This window comes from Trichechus manatus, unplaced genomic scaffold (assembly GCF_000243295.1).
Source record: "Trichechus manatus latirostris isolate Lorelei unplaced genomic scaffold, TriManLat1.0 scaffold00014, whole genome shotgun sequence".
NCBI lineage: Eukaryota > Metazoa > Chordata > Mammalia > Sirenia > Trichechidae > Trichechus > Trichechus manatus.
This window is the reverse complement of record NW_004443950.1, coordinates 24,997,050-25,014,481: the sequence shown is the minus strand read 5'-3', so window position 1 is coordinate 25,014,481 and position 17,432 is coordinate 24,997,050. Positions and strand designations below refer to the sequence as shown.

General features: G+C 37.5%; 1 protein-coding gene across 1 annotated transcript in view; it reads left to right on the top strand.

The window, feature by feature from the left end:
- CUNH16orf87 (chromosome unknown C16orf87 homolog) overlaps positions 1 to 11,875 on the top strand; it is a 37,381-nt gene extending 25,506 nt beyond the window's left edge. Inside the window, exons 4-5 of the mRNA XM_023726786.1 lie at positions 3,987 to 4,169; positions 10,848 to 11,875. Of these exons, the coding sequence (XP_023582554.1) occupies positions 3,987 to 4,169; positions 10,848 to 10,966 (302 nt within the window). The 3' untranslated portion in view covers positions 10,967 to 11,875. The remainder of the gene's footprint in view (positions 1 to 3,986; positions 4,170 to 10,847) is intronic.
- The last annotated feature ends 5,557 nt before the right edge of the window (positions 11,876 to 17,432 follow it).

The following is a 17,432-nucleotide window of genomic DNA, read 5'->3' as shown; positions in this document are numbered from 1 at the left end:
CCTGCGATATGCAGATGACACAACCTTGCATGCTGAAAGTGAAGGGGACTTGAAGCACTTACTGATGAAGATCAAAGACTACAGCCTTCAGTATGGATTACACCTCAACATAAAGAAAACAAAAATCCTCACAACTGGACTGATAAGCAACATCATGGTAAACGGAGAAAATACTGAATTTGTCAAGGTTTTCATTTTACTTGGATCCACAATCAATGCCCATGGGAGCAGCAGTCAAGAAATCAAACAATGCATTGCCTTGGGCAAATCTGCTGCAGAAGACCTCTTTAAAGTGTTAAAAAGCAAAGATGGCACTTGGAAGACTAAGGTGTGCCTGACCCAAGCCATGGTATTTTCAGTCACCTCATATGCATGCGAAAGCTGGACAGTGAATAAAGAAGACAAAAGAAGAATTGATGCCTTTGAATTATAGTGTTGGTGAAGAATATTGAATATACCATGGACTGCCAAAAGAACGAACAAATCTGTCTTGGAAGAAGTATAGCCAGAACGCTCCTTAGAAGGGCGGATGGTGAGACCTTGTCTCACATACTTTGGTCATGTTATCAGGAGGTACCAGTCCCTGGAGAAGGACATCATGCTGTAAAACAGAGGGTCAGTGAAAAAGAGGAACAGTAGGCTCAGACCTGGCAATGATTGTGAGGATGGTGCAGGACTAGGCAGTGTTTTGTTCTGTTGTACACAGAGTCGCTATGAGTTGGAACCAACTCGTTGGCACCTAACAACAACAACAGCAGCAGCAGTAGCAGCATTAGAAATAGTAACTTTGGCTGTGAGACTCAGAAGGTGACCTCTAAGCTGAAGGGAAAGAAAGCCTATCTCATGAAGATCCTTTTGGGAAGAGAGGTGTAGGCAGAAGGAATAACAATACAAGACTCGGGGAGGGAGGAGCTTGTTGTATTAAAAGGAAGGCATGTTGGCAGTGTAGTGACCAAAATGGCGAGTGATATGAGATTGGAGACTGAGACAAAGGTCAGATCTTACAGGGACTTGTAGTCTTCGATAAGGAATTTTAACTTTATTCCAAATACAGTAAAAAGCTAATGAAAGGCTTTAGAAGGGGAGCTACCCAATTTGATTTTTTTAAAGATAATATTGGCTGCTATGTAGAGAATGATTTGTTTGGCTAGGATGTTGCCAGTGGGGATGGAGAGAAGCAAAAGATTATGGCTGTGTTTTGGAGGGAGAACCTGTGGACCTTCTCTGGTATAAGAGGCAAGATGAGAGTCACAAAGGACTGTAAGTTATTCAGTTTGTGTAACTGGTTGGTGCTACTTACTAGTATGATGAAGGCTGGAGGAGGAACAGGCTTGAGGGAGGGAAAATTGAGTTGTTTTTTGATATTTTTGAAACGCTTATGAGACATTGAAATTAAGGTGTAGGAATTCTAGAGCTTTGGGAAGAGATCAGAGCAGAAGGTATAAATTTTGGAGCCATCATAACAGTAGTATTTAGTGCTAGGGGCCTTACGAGATTACCTAGGTAGAATGTAAGTAAGGGAAGAGGGGAAGATAGCAAAGAAGATGAGGAGGAATGGTTGGTGAGATAGAAGGAAATCAGGAGAGCAGGTGTCTTGGGAATCAAGTGAAAAAACCGTTTCAAGGAAAGGAATGATCAGGTTTGTTGAGTGTTTTTGAGAGAAGATGTGAAATGATAAAAGAGAAGCATGTATTAGGTTTGATAACACAGAGGTTTTTGTTTTCTTAACGATCAGTTTTGTTGGGTTGGAACTGTCCTGGGGTATACTGATGAGTGAATGGGAGGTGGGAAACCGAGGGCAGAAAGTAGAGATGCCGCTCTTGAGAAGTGTGGCTGTGAAGAAGTTTGCAGAGATGGGTGGTAGCTGGAAGAACAAACCTAGATTCAGTGTTAACCTTTTAGAAGCCTACTATATAAAACTTTTCCTGTCACTATTTCTTTCAGCTGTTTTTTTTTTAAGAAATTCAAGTTTATACAAAAGTATATAGCATCCAACCCTGCCCACACCCACATCCACTCTTCCCCTTGCATATTATTTTAAAGCAAATCTCATATTTCAGTTATTAATATTTCATTATATACTTCTAAAAGATAGACTTTAAAAGCATAACCACAATACATTATAACAAAAAATTAACAAAAATTCCTTAATAAATATCCAATGAGTATTTTCTCATAAATGGTCTTCAAGTTTAAAAAAAGGATTCTATGTAAGATCCACATGTTGTATATGATTAATACCTTTTTAAAGTCTCTTTTTTATCTATTATTTTCTCTCTCTTTTTTCTGTGCAAATTATATTGTTGAAGAAACTGTGTCTCATTTGTCCATTTGGATGTGTGGTTTGCATCCCCATGGTGCAAGTCAACACATTCTTCTGACTTCTGCATTTCCTATAAATTGTAAGTTGGATCTGAAGCCTTGATGAGATTTTTTTTTTTTTTTGGCTAGGCTTCTTAACAGGCAGTGGTGTGTTCTTCCATCAGGAAGCACGTAATGTCCGCTTATTTCTCCTTTTGTGAAGTTAGTGGCTGTTGATGTTTAGCGTTTAGATCCTTTAGTTCATCACAGGTTGAAAAATGGTGATGCTCTGATTCTGTTGTTCCTTCTTCATTTATTCATTCATTAGCTGCAATAATTTTGAAATGAGAAACTTCTCTTCATCTGCCCTTTGATTACCCAGCAGTACAGTTTGACTAGAAAGGTCTTTATCTTTCCCTTTATTTAAGTTTTCAAAATATGAGTTGATTCTTTTGCATCTCCCTATGGTGACCAAGTAGTTTTTGCTTTTGTTTTTCTTTTTAACGTGGTTTTAGATGTACTTGATATGTTTCAGCCTGCTACAGTTACTGTTTTTGTTGATACTCAAATTACCCAACTGTTCAGTGGGAGCCTCTTCAGGTTAGCTCCTGAGTTCTTTAACAAGAAAAGTGTTTGATAACTTTCATGCATTCTGGAAGAATTAAATGTTCTTGCAGCATCTGGTATATGTCCTGTCTGAGACCTGGAATTAACTAATTCTACAAGGACGTGGTATTTGGAGATAACTGTTATTATTTTACCTTTTTTAAACAATAGCCTATTAAGCCTGTTTTATAGTCTCTCAGATTGTTCCCTTTAGTTCTTAGGGTATGAATTTTCCTATTTGCTTCACCCCTTTACCACTGTGATTTTAAGCATTTGGGGAATTCTTTTTTGCTTTTGGGTTTCAGGTATGTATTGAAACAAGTGTGTGTGTGTGTGTGTGTGTGTGTGTGTGTGTGTGTTTAATTTGTTGTTATATATTATCCAACATTTTGATTTGTCTGGAGTGGGAGGGGTGGCTTCTTGCATAAATTAAATTACTGCACTGAGTAAAATTTCCCTGTTGCATTCCATTTATGAACAACATGCTCTTAGTATGTCAGAAATGACCTCATCTGGAGCAGACTTGAGAACTACTCACTTCCCTTGTGTTTTTATATTTTCCATGGATGCTTAATGTTTGCCTTTTATTAGTAACCTTAATATAGTATGGCTAAGGTCAGTTTTGCTTTTCATTTGTAGTAGAAGATTCATTATCTTCATATTTGACATAAGTCAACCTGGCATTTTGGTAGGGAACAAAAAGAAATGGAAAAAAAATTGCTTTTTTCTTTTCTAATACTTCGCCATTTTAGCTTGGAGGCAGAGAGGAGGAGAAGGCAGAAAGGTTACTGTGGAATCGTGAAATTGTGAGAGCTGAAATTAGATCTACCAAATGAAGAAACGTGTCTTCTCTTCCAAGATTCCTCCTGCCTTATGTGCTATGTGGCTCTGAATTCTGTTGAATTTCTTTTTTTCCTATGTGTGTGGCGGGGGGACTTAATACGTGATGGTTGTAGTTTTATAAAATATGCCAGCCAGTGAACTCTAGTGCCATTGAGAAAAAAAAGGAAGAAAACAAGAACTTGGGCAAACAGTTCTTCCTAAGCCCTAAAGTATATCACTTTTATTCATCCATACAGAAAACAAGCATGAGGCCAAGAGGAGGCGAACAGAGAGAGTTAGGCGAGAGAAGATAAATTCTACAGTAAATAAAGATTTAGAAAACAGAAAGAGGTCTCGAAGTAACAGCCATTCAGATCATATCAGACGAGGAAGAGGAAGACCTAAAAGTGCATCTGCCAAAAGACATGAGGAAGAAAGAGGTATGAATAAATGCCAGCAGTTTTTTTCCCCCAAGTATTAAGTTGATCTGAGATCTTAATTAGGTAGTAGTGAAGAAAGCATTTGGTAGCTCCTGGTTTTAAAATACAACTCAGATTTTAGTTTGAAAGCATTTCGTCTGTGGTAGATGGCTTATAAAAAAAATGACAGAAATTTAATTCTTATTGGAAACGTAAAGGTGTAAAGGTAAAATCTACTTGCTATAAACTGATGGTAGTAGAGTTCAGAGATAATTTATCTCTGACATCCCAGAGAAGCCTGTTAAAGTGGTTGTATTTTGTTTTTTTTTAAAAGAGATGTCCGCATTCCATTCAGACCTATTTCAAACTGTTATATCATGAGTTTAAAAATTTTACTATTGAAAGGGTTCTTCAGTATGAATTTTTAAATTTCTCCTTGGGAGATTTGTATGCTCCTTAGTTTGAGGCAACTTTTGGATAGTTAGGTAAATTCTTGGTCCAAAGAATCTGCGTATTTCTCCTTGTAGATCTTCCCCTGTCTTCTGGCAGTGTGTGTATTGGTAACTGGTTTAACCGTTAACTAAGACTTCTCTCTTTCTTTGATTTATACATGTTTTTAAAAACTTTTTTAGCATGGACATTTTCAAACATATACAAAAATAGGTAGATTAATATAATGAGCCCCCATAGACCCCTACATATCTTTTTAAAATTGAGTTTTAAGCCAGTAATTAATGGAAAAAAACAGTTGCTCTTCATAATTTTTATAATTTCATACTTTATTTGTGAGTTGTGCTTTGCCTCTTTAGATATTCAGTCTTACGTACTGAAGTGCTTTCTGTGTAAATGTAAATTTTTCTTATTCTAGACACTGAGAATATTTTTTTTTTAAAACTATTCACCATTTGTTTCTGCCTTGTTTGTTTTTGCTTGAATAAAGTTACCACTTACAGGAAAAATAACTTCACTGGTATAGCTGTCCCTAGCTTTTATCAAACTTTAGTCTTTCTTAATATTGTGTGGGTAAAGGAATATGATTTATATATTTAACTATATTCTGTGAAGGCTGTGCTTAGGCATTCCTTAAGTCCTTGGGTAATTTTACTGTTTTTTCTCTTTATTATACTCTTCTAGAGAGTTTGAATTATTTTCTCAATTTGAATGTACTTCTTTTAACAATGGGATGATCAGGAAAAGCTTTGCCACGGACTGTTTCAGAAGGGAAATTGGGTAAAGAAAAATCAACAGAGGGGAAAAAAAAAAGAAGGAAAAGAGGGAAATACTGCTTGGCCCAGAAAACAGAACATTCTTTTCAGTTGATGTAAAGGGAATATAACCCACAGAAAAGAGAAGGAGTATTTCTGGTGGTGGGTGAAAGGAGATGGAAAACAGATGCTGACAGTCTTTTAGTCAGGCTGTGGGGTCTGTATAGTTGTGAAAGGATTCTGAAGTATATATGCAGGCTTCAACTTCCATTGCATGATGAGTTGAAAAAAGAAAGAAACATTTACTTGGTTATGAATTTTTCAGGTATTTTCAATTTGTTATAGAAAATTTTAAGGGAAGTTATCTGTCTCTATAGTAAGTTAGGCTTTAAGTTTATTTGCTTTTGTTATCAATTGCAGGAAACTGGTCAAAGCTATTTTTATAGCATAAACTGCAATCTTTTCATTTAGCCCTGGGGTCAACAATCTTTTTTTGTAAAGAGGCAGATAGAAAATATATGTAGGCCATACATTCCTGGTCACAACTGCACAACTGTGTATCTGGAAAGCAACCACAGACCATATGTAAATAAATGGGCATGGCTGTGTTTCAGTAAAACTTTATTTTTGAAAAGAAGTAGAGGGCCAGATTTTACCTACAGGCTGTAGTTTGCCAACCTTGATGCAGACTCTTGTTCTCTATTTAATATAAATAAGAAATATGAAGTTCTGAAATGTCCACATATTTTAGGATAGACTTCTTTGATATGCTTTTTAGCGCTAAGTAGCCATTTACTTTAATTCAGTTTTTATTGACTCCCTGCTCACAGGGCACTTGAAAAATCTGGAGCCTAGGATTAACTTTATTTTAACATGTGAGTTAAAGAAATCCTAACAATGTATTTAAATGGTTAAAAATCAAAACTGCTTTAATGTTTTCTATATTTAAAAAAAAGGGAAAGAGGATGGAAAAGGAAAGCTTGTTAGACATCTAAAATAACTTTTTTTTTTAAATTGTACTTTAGATGAAGGTTTACAGAACAAACTAGCGTCTCATTAAACGGTTAGTACGCACATTGTTTTATGACATTAATTAACAACCTCACAACATGTCAATACTCTCCCTTCTCGACCTTGGTTCCCAATTACCAGCTTTCCTGTCCCTTCCTGCCTTCTAGTACTTGCCTCTGGGCTGGTGTGCCCCTTACGGCTTGTTTTGTTTTATGGGCTTGTCTAATCTTTGGCTGAAGGGTGAACCTTAGGAGTGACTTCATTAATGAGCTAAAAGGGTGTCTGGGGGCCATACTCTCAGGTTTCTCCAGTCTCTGTCAGGCCAGTAAGTCTGGACTTTTTTTGTGAGTTAGAAATTCGTTCTGCATTTTTCTCCAGCTCTGTCTAGGACCCTCTATTGTGATCCCTGTCAGAGCAGTCAGTGGTGGTAGCTGGGCACCATGTAGCTGTACTGGATTCAGTCTGGTGGAGGCCGTAGTAGTTGTGGTCCATTAGTCCTTTGGACTAATCTTTCCCTTGTGTCTTTAGTTTTCTTCATTCTCCCTTGTTCCCAAAGGGGTGAGACCAGTGGAGTGTCTTAGATTGCCGCTCACAGGCTTTTAAGACCCTCAGCGATACTCAGCAAGTAGAATGTAGAACATTTTCTTTATAAACTGTGTTATGCCAGTTGAGCTAGATGTTCCCGGAGACCATGGTCCCCATAGCCCTCCGCCCAGCAATTCAGTCCCTCAGGGAGTTTGGATGTGTCAGTGGAGCTTCCATGACCTTGCCTTGTACAGGTTGTGCTGGCTTCCCTGGTATTGTGTACTGTCTTATCCTTCACCAAAATTACCACTTATCTATTGTCTGTTTAGGATTTTTCCATCCCCACCCCTCCCCTCCTTCATAACCATCAAAGATTGTTTCTTTTTGTGTGTAACCTTTTGATAATAACTATCTTAATAAAATAAAAACAAATGATTACACTCAACATTTTTGGTTGGTCTAACATCTTCATTTCATATGTGGGAGTGTGATTATTCCTGGTATTAGTAATGTAGGAGTAACATTTTGACTGATTAATATATGTTGCGCGATTTTGAATACCTTTTTAATGAAGGTACGGAACAGAAATAGATTTCAGGTTAAAGATGGTAGATTGAATAAACACATGTAGCTCTGCCTCCCTACAAAATCTCAGTAAAATGACAATAAAGGAATTTTTTTTAATAGACAAAATCCTGCAAGGACAAAGAATGGGAGAAGAAACAACAGCAACAAAATTCTGGAAACCGAAAAATAATAACTGTCTTAGCAGGCCCTAAATTGTAATTTCCTTTGGTGAAGAAACGCAGAGATTTTTATTACAGAATTGCCAGAAGGTCAGGAATGTGTACATCAGTTAGGTCTGGAAGTGGAGGTGAAGATGGGGCCGAAAATAGGAAGATTGAAAGTTTGTTTATGAACATCCTGCTAGGACTGTTCACTTCTGCTCCTCTCCTCTCCTCACCCCCCAAGCTTGTCCTTTTGGAAAGGATAAGACAAAACAGAGACTATCGGGTCTAGGGGACACCAGGCGTCACTGAGGACAGGATGCTATATTAAAATCAGGAAGATTAAATGAAAATTGGACATGGTGAATCTTGAGTTCTCCAACCAGACTTATTTCTTCCAGGTAAGAGATTGGAAGTATCCTCTCTAGGGAATCAGAACAGCCCAGGAGAAAAGGTGTAAAGTAAATATATTTTTATCAGGGAGTTAGCAATGAGATGGCCCAGGCAGATCATCCTAAGGTGGCTGCCACAGTAAGCTCCACATTTGCATGAGCTTCTCATCAGTATTTTTGGCGTCCCACTCTTAAATATGAACATTTTACCAAGAATCACCCAGATACCTGGAAGAAAGCATGTAGTATGAAAGGCTGAAACCGAAACAACGGGTAAAAATAAGTTGAAGAAAACAAATCTTTGTTTTTTTAAAAAATCTAAACTATCACTAACATCTTTAGCAAGAGTAGATATTATAGTCATGATAATAATATTTAAAAGAAAATTGCAGAGGTTGAAAAGACATCTGGAACAGGAACTTTAAAATATGGTTAGTAGAAATGAGAAACTGAAATAAAAAGTTTGAAGATAAAGTTGAAGACATGTTCCAGAAAGTGGAGCAAAAAGAAAAGAGATCAAAAAAATAGAATGGAAAAGATAAGAAACTTAGAGAACTAGTTTAAGGTCTAACATCTATAAATGATTGAAGTTTCAGAAAAAGAACAGAGAAGAGGGGAGGAAGTCACCGGTGAAAGAATTCAAGAAATTTCCCCAAACTTGAAAGACATTGAATTTCCAGATTGAAAGGGCTCACCAAATGCCCAACCCAGTAGATGGATAAAAATAGAAATTATACCAAGCATACCATCATATTTTATGTCTGTTTGGTTAAAGAGAAAATCCTTCAAGTTTTCAGAGAAAAAAGAATCAAAATGATACTAGAATTAATGCAACAGAATACCCAGCAAGGAACAAAGTACTGATACGTGAACGGCATGGATGAATCTCAAAAACATCGTATCATGTTTCGTGAAAGAAGCTAGACACCAAAGAGTACATATTGTATGATGCCATTTATATGAAGTTCAAGAACAGACAAAATTGAATCTATGATGATAGAAACCAGAACAGTGGTTGCCAGTGGGGGATGGGGAAGGATCGACTGGAAAGGAGCGTGAAAATTTTTCTGGAGGGAAGGAACTTTTCTATATTTTGATTGTGGTGTGGGTTAATGGGTGTATACATTTGTCAAAACTCGTCAGATTGTACACTTAAGATCTGTGTATTTCACTGTATGTGAATTTAACAATAATTTTAAAATCATAATTAAAAAGGTATTGGATTTTCTCAGCAGCAGCACTAGTAGTTGGAAGTTAATTTGTTGCCTGAGGGAAAACCTGGAAGTCTTAACTCAGTCAGATTGTGAATTAGTGTGAAAGTAGAGTGAAGACATTTTTGGATATTCAAGGTCTCAGAAAATTTGCTTCCCGTGCTCCCTTTCTCAGGAAGCTCCTACAAGATAAATGCCACCAAAATGGAGAAGTAAACCAAGAAATGATCATGCCATCCAGGACCAGAGGATCTGACTCAGGAGAAAGATGAGGAGAATCTGTAGCATGATCTTGAAGACAGATCTCAAGATAACTGTGCAGCAGGTCTAGAAAGCAGGTCAAAAGAAGGTCAGAAGACTCGGAGAGATTTCTTCAAGAAGATGAAATTGATAAAATACCTAATGTGTGTAAACATTCTGAAAGACAAGATTTATACAATTAGAGGAACTCTAGGTTGAATTATAAATGGGTATATAGAAAACCAGGCAAATTAGATGAATCACTTCAGGAAAATCAAAGTGTATGGGAAAGGAAAAGGGAAGATCATTTATGTATTCGTAATGTAAACATGGAAAAGCGATCTTACCACAGTAGTGATTTAACTATCATGGGGGAATGAGGCAATGGGAGGAGTGTTTGTGGTGGGGGCAAGAGATGCAAAATAATGGAGTCCTTATTTTCCATGGTGAAAGGTCAGTAAATATACCCCAAATCAACAAGCAGCATCAAATAAAAATGTTCCTTCGAGATAGGGAAGTCAAAAATGAAAAGGAGCAACTGAAAAAAAGTCGTTAGTTTCATTTGGAGAGTAGAAAATGTGCCTGGGGAGAACCGTCTGCGTTTTCTAACAGGTGCTGTAAGAATGATTTGAGTCTAACTATATGCATGTTTGTCAAAACAGAACAGAAATAGAATCATAGTAGAGCCAGAAAAAAATCAGAGGAATGTTCCTTAATTTTGATTTTAACTGGTTCATGAGATAATAGGTGATTCTTCTTTTCTTTGCTTTCTTTTCTGTATTTTTCAAATTTTCTGCCATCATCTTGGATTGCATTTGCAGTCAGGAGGGGAAAAATACCAACTACATGATATTTTTAAGATGTTTCTTTCTGTTGCCTTGTTTTTACTTACTTTATCAAGGGTATATATAGCATATTGGTAATTTCTTTCTTAAAATAGACACAAATGTTGGCTATTGTTACTATAACAGGGCTAAGGTGAAGAAGTTACTGTATTTATAAAGTCATCATTAATATTTAGAGGGGACCCTCTTTAGGGTGAAAAAATTCATTTTGACTGAGACAGCTCATACTAGTGAGGAGAAAAAAATATTTGCGGTTTTTATTCTGACTCATAGGCACACAACAATAGACATGATGTATGTAGGTGCTAGACTGTGTGTGTATAAAAGTGTATTTAGTGTCTATTTAGTCTTAGTAGTTAATGGCATTTCAATTACTCCTTTGTGTAATTTTAAAAATGTAAGTTCTGTAGCATAATACTTTATAATATTAATGTACAATGTAGTATTATATATAATATTTATTACTTATTGCTTTTTAAATTTTTAAAATTATTCCATCCACGGCCCCTTATATTAAGCTTTTTCCCTTTTTCTTTTAACAGAGAAACAGGAAAAGGAAATTGACATCTATGCGAACCTCTCTGATGAAAAGGCGTTCGTGTTTTCAGTTGCCTTGGCAGAAATAAATAGAAAAATTATCAATCAAAGACTTATTCTCTGATACTTGTCTGCAGAATCTGTTGAAACTTTCTTCAGGATTGCATCAGCAAAGTCTCAAACAGTTCTGGACTCTCAGGAGCATTCCGAATGCATCAATAAGGGCCATTGATTGTTTCCCCCTGTGGACCCTCCATGTCATTTAGCCTGTGTCACACTTTGGGAGCAAGCTGGAGACTTGGGGGTTTTCTTGTTTACCAAGGAGCATTGCCAGTGTTTTGTGTTTGGGATATAAGTGAGAGTATTTACCTTTTAAAGAAATGCTGGATGGATGTTAAGGGGAGGGGGTGGGGATCGGGGTGGAGGTATGAAAAATAGGGAAATAAAATACTTGATAATTTTCAGGTTTGCCACCAGAGATGCAATATTTTAAATATGTTCAGGAAGAGTGACTTTTAAAAATATATATTTCAGATTTTCAGCACTAACAGATCACAATTCATTTACCTCTAATAAATTGGCAATTGATATTTTATTGAATAGGGAATTAAGAATGTAAACTATAAATTTTGTCTGAAATTGATTTTTTTTTCCTGGGCTTTTATATTTATGACTTAAAGTATGAGTTCTGTTTGGGAAGATGATTTCTAGACATTTTGGAAGTTTGGGTGCTATATGAAGAAAAATAGGATAAATAGGTATATCCTATTTTAGATAGCATACTTCAGATATATACACCTTGTTTTCTTGAATGTAATTTATTTATTGGTTAAAATTTTTTTTCTGCTCTCAAGATGGTGCCTGTTAACCTAAACATAAAATATATTTATTACATACAAAATATTTCTTAGATAGCCAGTTTTAAGCAGTAATGTTTTACCTGAATGGATAAATTATCATCCTGATAATTATTTAAATTGTTACTTAACCTCACTCTGGAAGAAAAAAATAAACCTTAATATTGAAACTAAGTAGAATAAATAGTGTGGTAGCTTTTTCTAGTGAAGTTTGTGGAATATATTTAAATTCTTAATTTTTCTAGTGTTAAATCTTTATATTAAATGCCTTTGCATTTTCGTGTATCAAATAATGATGAACATATTTAAACTTGATTATAACCCCTCTTACTTTCAGCTTTTTTCTTGATTCTGTTTGGAAATCCTAAAGGCTTATTAGGTAAAACAGACATCGGTTAGACTTAGCCCTTATTTAAGAAAATCTCCCTTTCGGTTTCAGGATAGTCTGCTCATCCTACTCCTTCCGCCCCATCCGAAAAGGAAAAAAGGTCTACATTTTTTTCTGCTGTATTTAAATGGTAGCCAGCAGAGGGAGCTTAAGAGGTGCTGTAGGTAGGATGTAGTTCTAAGAATTCCTTTTCCCTCATTCCTCCAATCTACCTGTAGGTACTCCTGCAGTTATCTTGGGTGCAATTTTAAGGTCCTAGTAATAAAGTTTCTTCCCAAGGATACCAATGCGATTTTATCTTTGAAACATACTGCACTGAAACCTGTGAGAGCCGGAGCTCAATGGGACTGCCTTGTTTTTCTGGGTCTCACAAGTTTTCCGCCTTTGACGGGGTGCAGGCTTACCACTTTTCTATCACTTGTGTTAGTGGAAAATATTTGAGTTTTCCTTCTCTAATAGGTTTCTGCCTTACACAGGTTCCGGTTTTCACAGGTTTTACTGTATAAGAAAGTTATTTTCATTTTGAGAGAAAAAAGTTCAAGATGAATACCTCCACTCTCCAACCTTTTTACAAATTTTGACACCAGCCGTCCCTCCCATGGCACTCTCTGCTTCTCTGCTGGGTTCGATAATCTGTTGCAGTGTCCACACAGAACTCAAACCATACTTAGTTAAGTGGTTTATTAAGGAAGTAACAGGCTGCAACTCAGGATCAGGATCAGGAAGTATGTAGGCAAAGTCTGGAAGGCCCCCTTGAAGTGGAGAGCACATCTCTCTTCTTCAGTGCAAGACGGCTCTCTCAGCTCCTCTCAGCTGTGCAAGCAAGTAGGCCCTTCTCTGCTGTGCACACCCCATGTCAGCCATGCAGCCCTCCTCCCGGCCCACTCAGGACAGGTCTCCTCCCGGTCCCGGCAAGACAGGCCTCCTCCCGGCCCCCGCAGGACAAGCTCCTCCCGGCCCCCTCAGGACAAGCTCCTCCCGGCCCCCTCGAGGACGGGCTCCTCCCGGCCCCCTCGAGGACGGGCTCCTCCCGGCCCCCTCGAGGACGGGCTCCTCCCGGCCCCCTCGAGGACGGGCTCCTCTCGGCCCCCTCAGGACGGGCCTCTCTGCCATCGCTACCTCCTCCGACGCAGGGCCCCTTCTGGGCCTCTCACCACCAACTACTGCAGTCCCCCTTCCTGGCCTTTTTCTGTCTTCAGTGTTACAGCCCTTGACCTGTGTTACAGCTTTTTAGGAGGTTCCTGCCCTCCTCTCTCTCTTCTGCTTCTCTCTCCTTGACTTTCATGCCTTTTCTCCTTTTTGTTTCTTTCTTCTGTCTGCCAACCTCTGTTGGGGTGGCTGCATATATAAGCAAACTCCTGGTGAATTTCAAGGCACAGCCCTCCCACCAGGGCCACAGACTGACCAGTCCTTTCTCGGTCGGCCACAGACACTTCATTTGCATGGTAGACTATAGTCAGTTCATTTGTGTAAGCATATTGACTAATCACAGGGCATGCTGTAGCCCAGGGCCAGACAAAAAGTATCAAACCATAAGCTGTTTACAGTTTCCCCAGGAAATGTCAGTCAGCCTGGACAAAAGTAACCCTCTGGAGTAGAAAACTAGGGCAAAGAAACTCCTTAGGACTTAGGGGAGAACTTTCTCAAGCTGTTTTTTCAGAGAACCAAGGCAAAAGGCCACATAAAGGAACTCATTTCGCTACAGATGCTCCTTATGTTAAATCATTGGCTTATTTAAAAAGTAGTTTGGCAGAGGGGCAAATTAGGCTTCTGTTCGTGATGTAGCCTGTTTAACCAGCTTCTGTAAAAATTGTATTCTCTGATAGTAGATTTATAAGTTGTCTCGTTATAAAGTTAAAAAAGTTAACTTGTCTAGGCGTATTGAAACAATCTCAGAAAAAAATACTTAGTTACTGGTGTTGAAGAAACCTCTCTTGTCAGCAGATGTCCTAAGCATAAATGTGGTTCTTTAGTTACTTCTTCCTAAATTTGGTCTGCTCTAGTATCTAAAAATGCTATGATTTTTCCAAATGTCCTGCATGGTTCCATGATTAGATTAGATCTGTTGAAAATCTGTTCATGCTTAAAGGTAAGAAAGATTAAATAGAAATTATTTGGGAGTCGTTAGGCTAAACTATGTAAATTTCTGTTACCCTTTCCCCCCTTATCCACTCCCTGCTATTTCAAAATGTTTTTTGTGGTACTTAAATGCTTGAGGTTTGATTTTTTTTTTTTTTTTTTTTTTTAACATGGACACATCTTACATTATTACGTGCAGGGAAGCCTTAGGTTATGTTCAAGTAAATTATCTTAAAAGTAAGGGAAATACAGTAAATTGCTTCTTTAGCAATCAGTGGAAAAAAATCAAACACCTGCAGGCAGTTTATATTATGATGAGCTATAATTCAAAATTACAAATGATTTAAAAATTTTGTCAGAGTAAATTCACATCTCTTTAAAAAATCTCAGAAATACTTTTAAAAATAATGGCCAATATAACATGATATTTGTGTTACTTCCTAAAAGTGACTGAACTTTAGTTATATATATCGTTTTGCTTGAGATAAGAATTCAAACTGAAAAGCATTTGATTTCCTAAACTCTGGTAATTGTGCTTGATTCCCTAATTCTCACTGTGAAAATGTCTTAATGATGTATTTAATTTAGACTTGTCTTTCAACCAGCACAAGTTTATCCTTTTAAATTTGGAGAAATTAAGTTCTTTAAATACTTAACTGCAAAAATATTAATTGAATTTGTTTGACTCTGCTTACAAAATATACTCTGGATAGAGATAGTCACACAGCCAAATTTATTGAGTTCTTCCCAAAAACATTTTGCTTATCATTCTTTGAACCCATTCTTTAAAATTATTCTTATATTTCCATTTTACATTCTATGTTTGGATTAATGTGTCACTTTCTTCTACTTTAAATTTTACTACCATTTTCTATCTCTTTAGCCTTTAAAACTTATATTTTTTCTAATTAAAATATTATGTTTTTGGTGATAGTTTACACAGCAAATTAGTTCCCATTTAATAATTGCTACACAGTTTGTTCAGTGACATTGATTACATTTCTCATAAGGTATCAAGCTTCTCATTTCCTTTCTGGTTGGTCTGTTTCCAGTAATCTAGTTTCCCTTCCCCCCTTGCCTTCTCATTTTTGCTTTTGCATAAATGTTGAACATTTGGTTTCATATAGATAATTTTTTAAAGGAGCATAGTACTCATGGATGATGTTGTTTATGACATTGTTTATTTAGCTAAAAGATGACCTCATGGAACAGTTTTGGTTCAAGGTTTAAAGAATATGTCAGGGCAGTCATCTCAGGGAGTCCTTCAGTCTCTTGCTAGAGGTTTATTAATTGTATTGCTCTTTTCAGAGAACCAGCTTATGGTTTTATTGATCTTCTCTGTTGTTTTTCTGTTTTAAATTTCATTGATTTCTACTCTTTATTATTTCCTCCCTTTTGCTTGCTTTGTGTTTATTTGGTCCTCTTTTCTAGTTTCTTATGGTGGAAGCTTAGATAGTTGATTTGAGATTTTTCTAACAAAAATATTTAATGCTGTAAATTTGCCTTTATGACTGCTTTAGCTGTGTCCCACAATTTTGGTGTGTTATGTTTTCATTTTTGTTCAATTCAAAATATTTTCTAGTTTTCCTTGATACCATGTTCATTGCAGCATTGTTCGCGAGCAAAAAGATGGAAGCAACCTACGTGCCCATCAACGGACACATGGATAAACAAATTATGGTATATTCACACAACGGAATACTAGGCAATGATAAAGAACGATGATGAATCCATGAAACGTCTTATAACATGGAGGAACCTGGAAGGCATTATGCTGAGTGAATTTAGTCAGTCACAAAAGGAAAAATATTGTATAAGACCACTATTATAATAACTCAAGGAATAGTTTAAACACAGAAGAAAACATTCTTTGATGGTTATGAGGGTGGGGAGGGAGGGAGAGGGTTATTCACTAACTAAATAGTAGACAAAAATTATCTTAGGTGAAGGGAAGGAGAGCACACACTACAGGGGAAGTCAGCACAATTGGACTAAACCGAAGCTAAGAAGTTTCCTGAATACAACCAAACACTTTGAAGGACAGAATAGCAGGGGTGGGGGTCTGGGGACCATGCTTTCAGAGGACATCTAGGTCAATTGGCATAACAAAGTTTATTAAGAAAATGTTATGCATCCTACTTTGGTCAGTGGTGTTTGGGGTCTTAAAAGCTAGCGAGCAGCCATCTAAGATGCATCAATTGGTCCCAACCCACCTGCAGTAAAGGAGAATGAAGAACACCAAAGTCACAAGGAAAGTATTAGCTCAAGAGACAGAAAGGGCCACATAAACCAGAGACTTCATCAGCCTGAGACCAGAAGAACTAGATGGTTCCCGGCTACCACCAATGACTTCTCTAACGGGGAACACAACAGAGAGTCCCTGATGGAGGAGGAGAAAAGTGGGGTGCAGAACTCAAATTCACATAAAAAGACTAGACTTAATGGTCTGACTGAGACTGGAGGAACCCCGGAAAGCATGGCCCTGGACTCTCTGTCAACCCAGAACTAAAACCATTCCCGAGGCCAACACTTCAGACAAAGATTAGACTGGATTATGGGACAGAAAATGATACTCAAGAGGAGTGTGCTTCTTAGCTCAAGTAGATACATGAGACTAAATGAGCAGCTCCTGTCCGGAGGTGAGATGAGAAGGCAGAGAAGGTCAGGAACTGGTTGAATGGACACGGGAGATCTAGGGTGGAAAGGAGGGGCGTCCTGTCACAGTATAGGGAGAGCAGTTAGGGTCACATAACAATGCATGTATAAATTTTTGTATGAGAGACTAACTTAAATTGTAAAATTTCACTTAAAGTACAACAATTAAAAAAAAAGGGTATGGGATAATGGTGCAAGGAACATAAAGATGGATCAGTTTGAGTTTATTGATATGGGTCCACTAAGCACAGATTGTTCATTCAACATTTCAGCTCGTGAAGTTAGGAAAGGATCTAATAGTTTATATGGTTGGGTTGCTGAAGCGTGGATTATGCAGTGGCCTACACTAAATCAAATTGAAGTACCAGACCTGCCTTGGTATACTGTAGAAGAAGGTAACCAAAGGCTTAGGGAAACTGGCATGCTAGAGTGGCTTTATCAGGTTAGACCCACAAACTCACACATGGAATGCCCAGAGGACACACCTTTTACCACAACTGTGAGGAAAAAATTTGTGAAGGGATCCCCAGAATCCTTGGAGACTGCTGTGATTGCTATTTTATGTAAATCAGATTTGACAGTGGGAACTGCCCTAACTGAGTTAAGACACC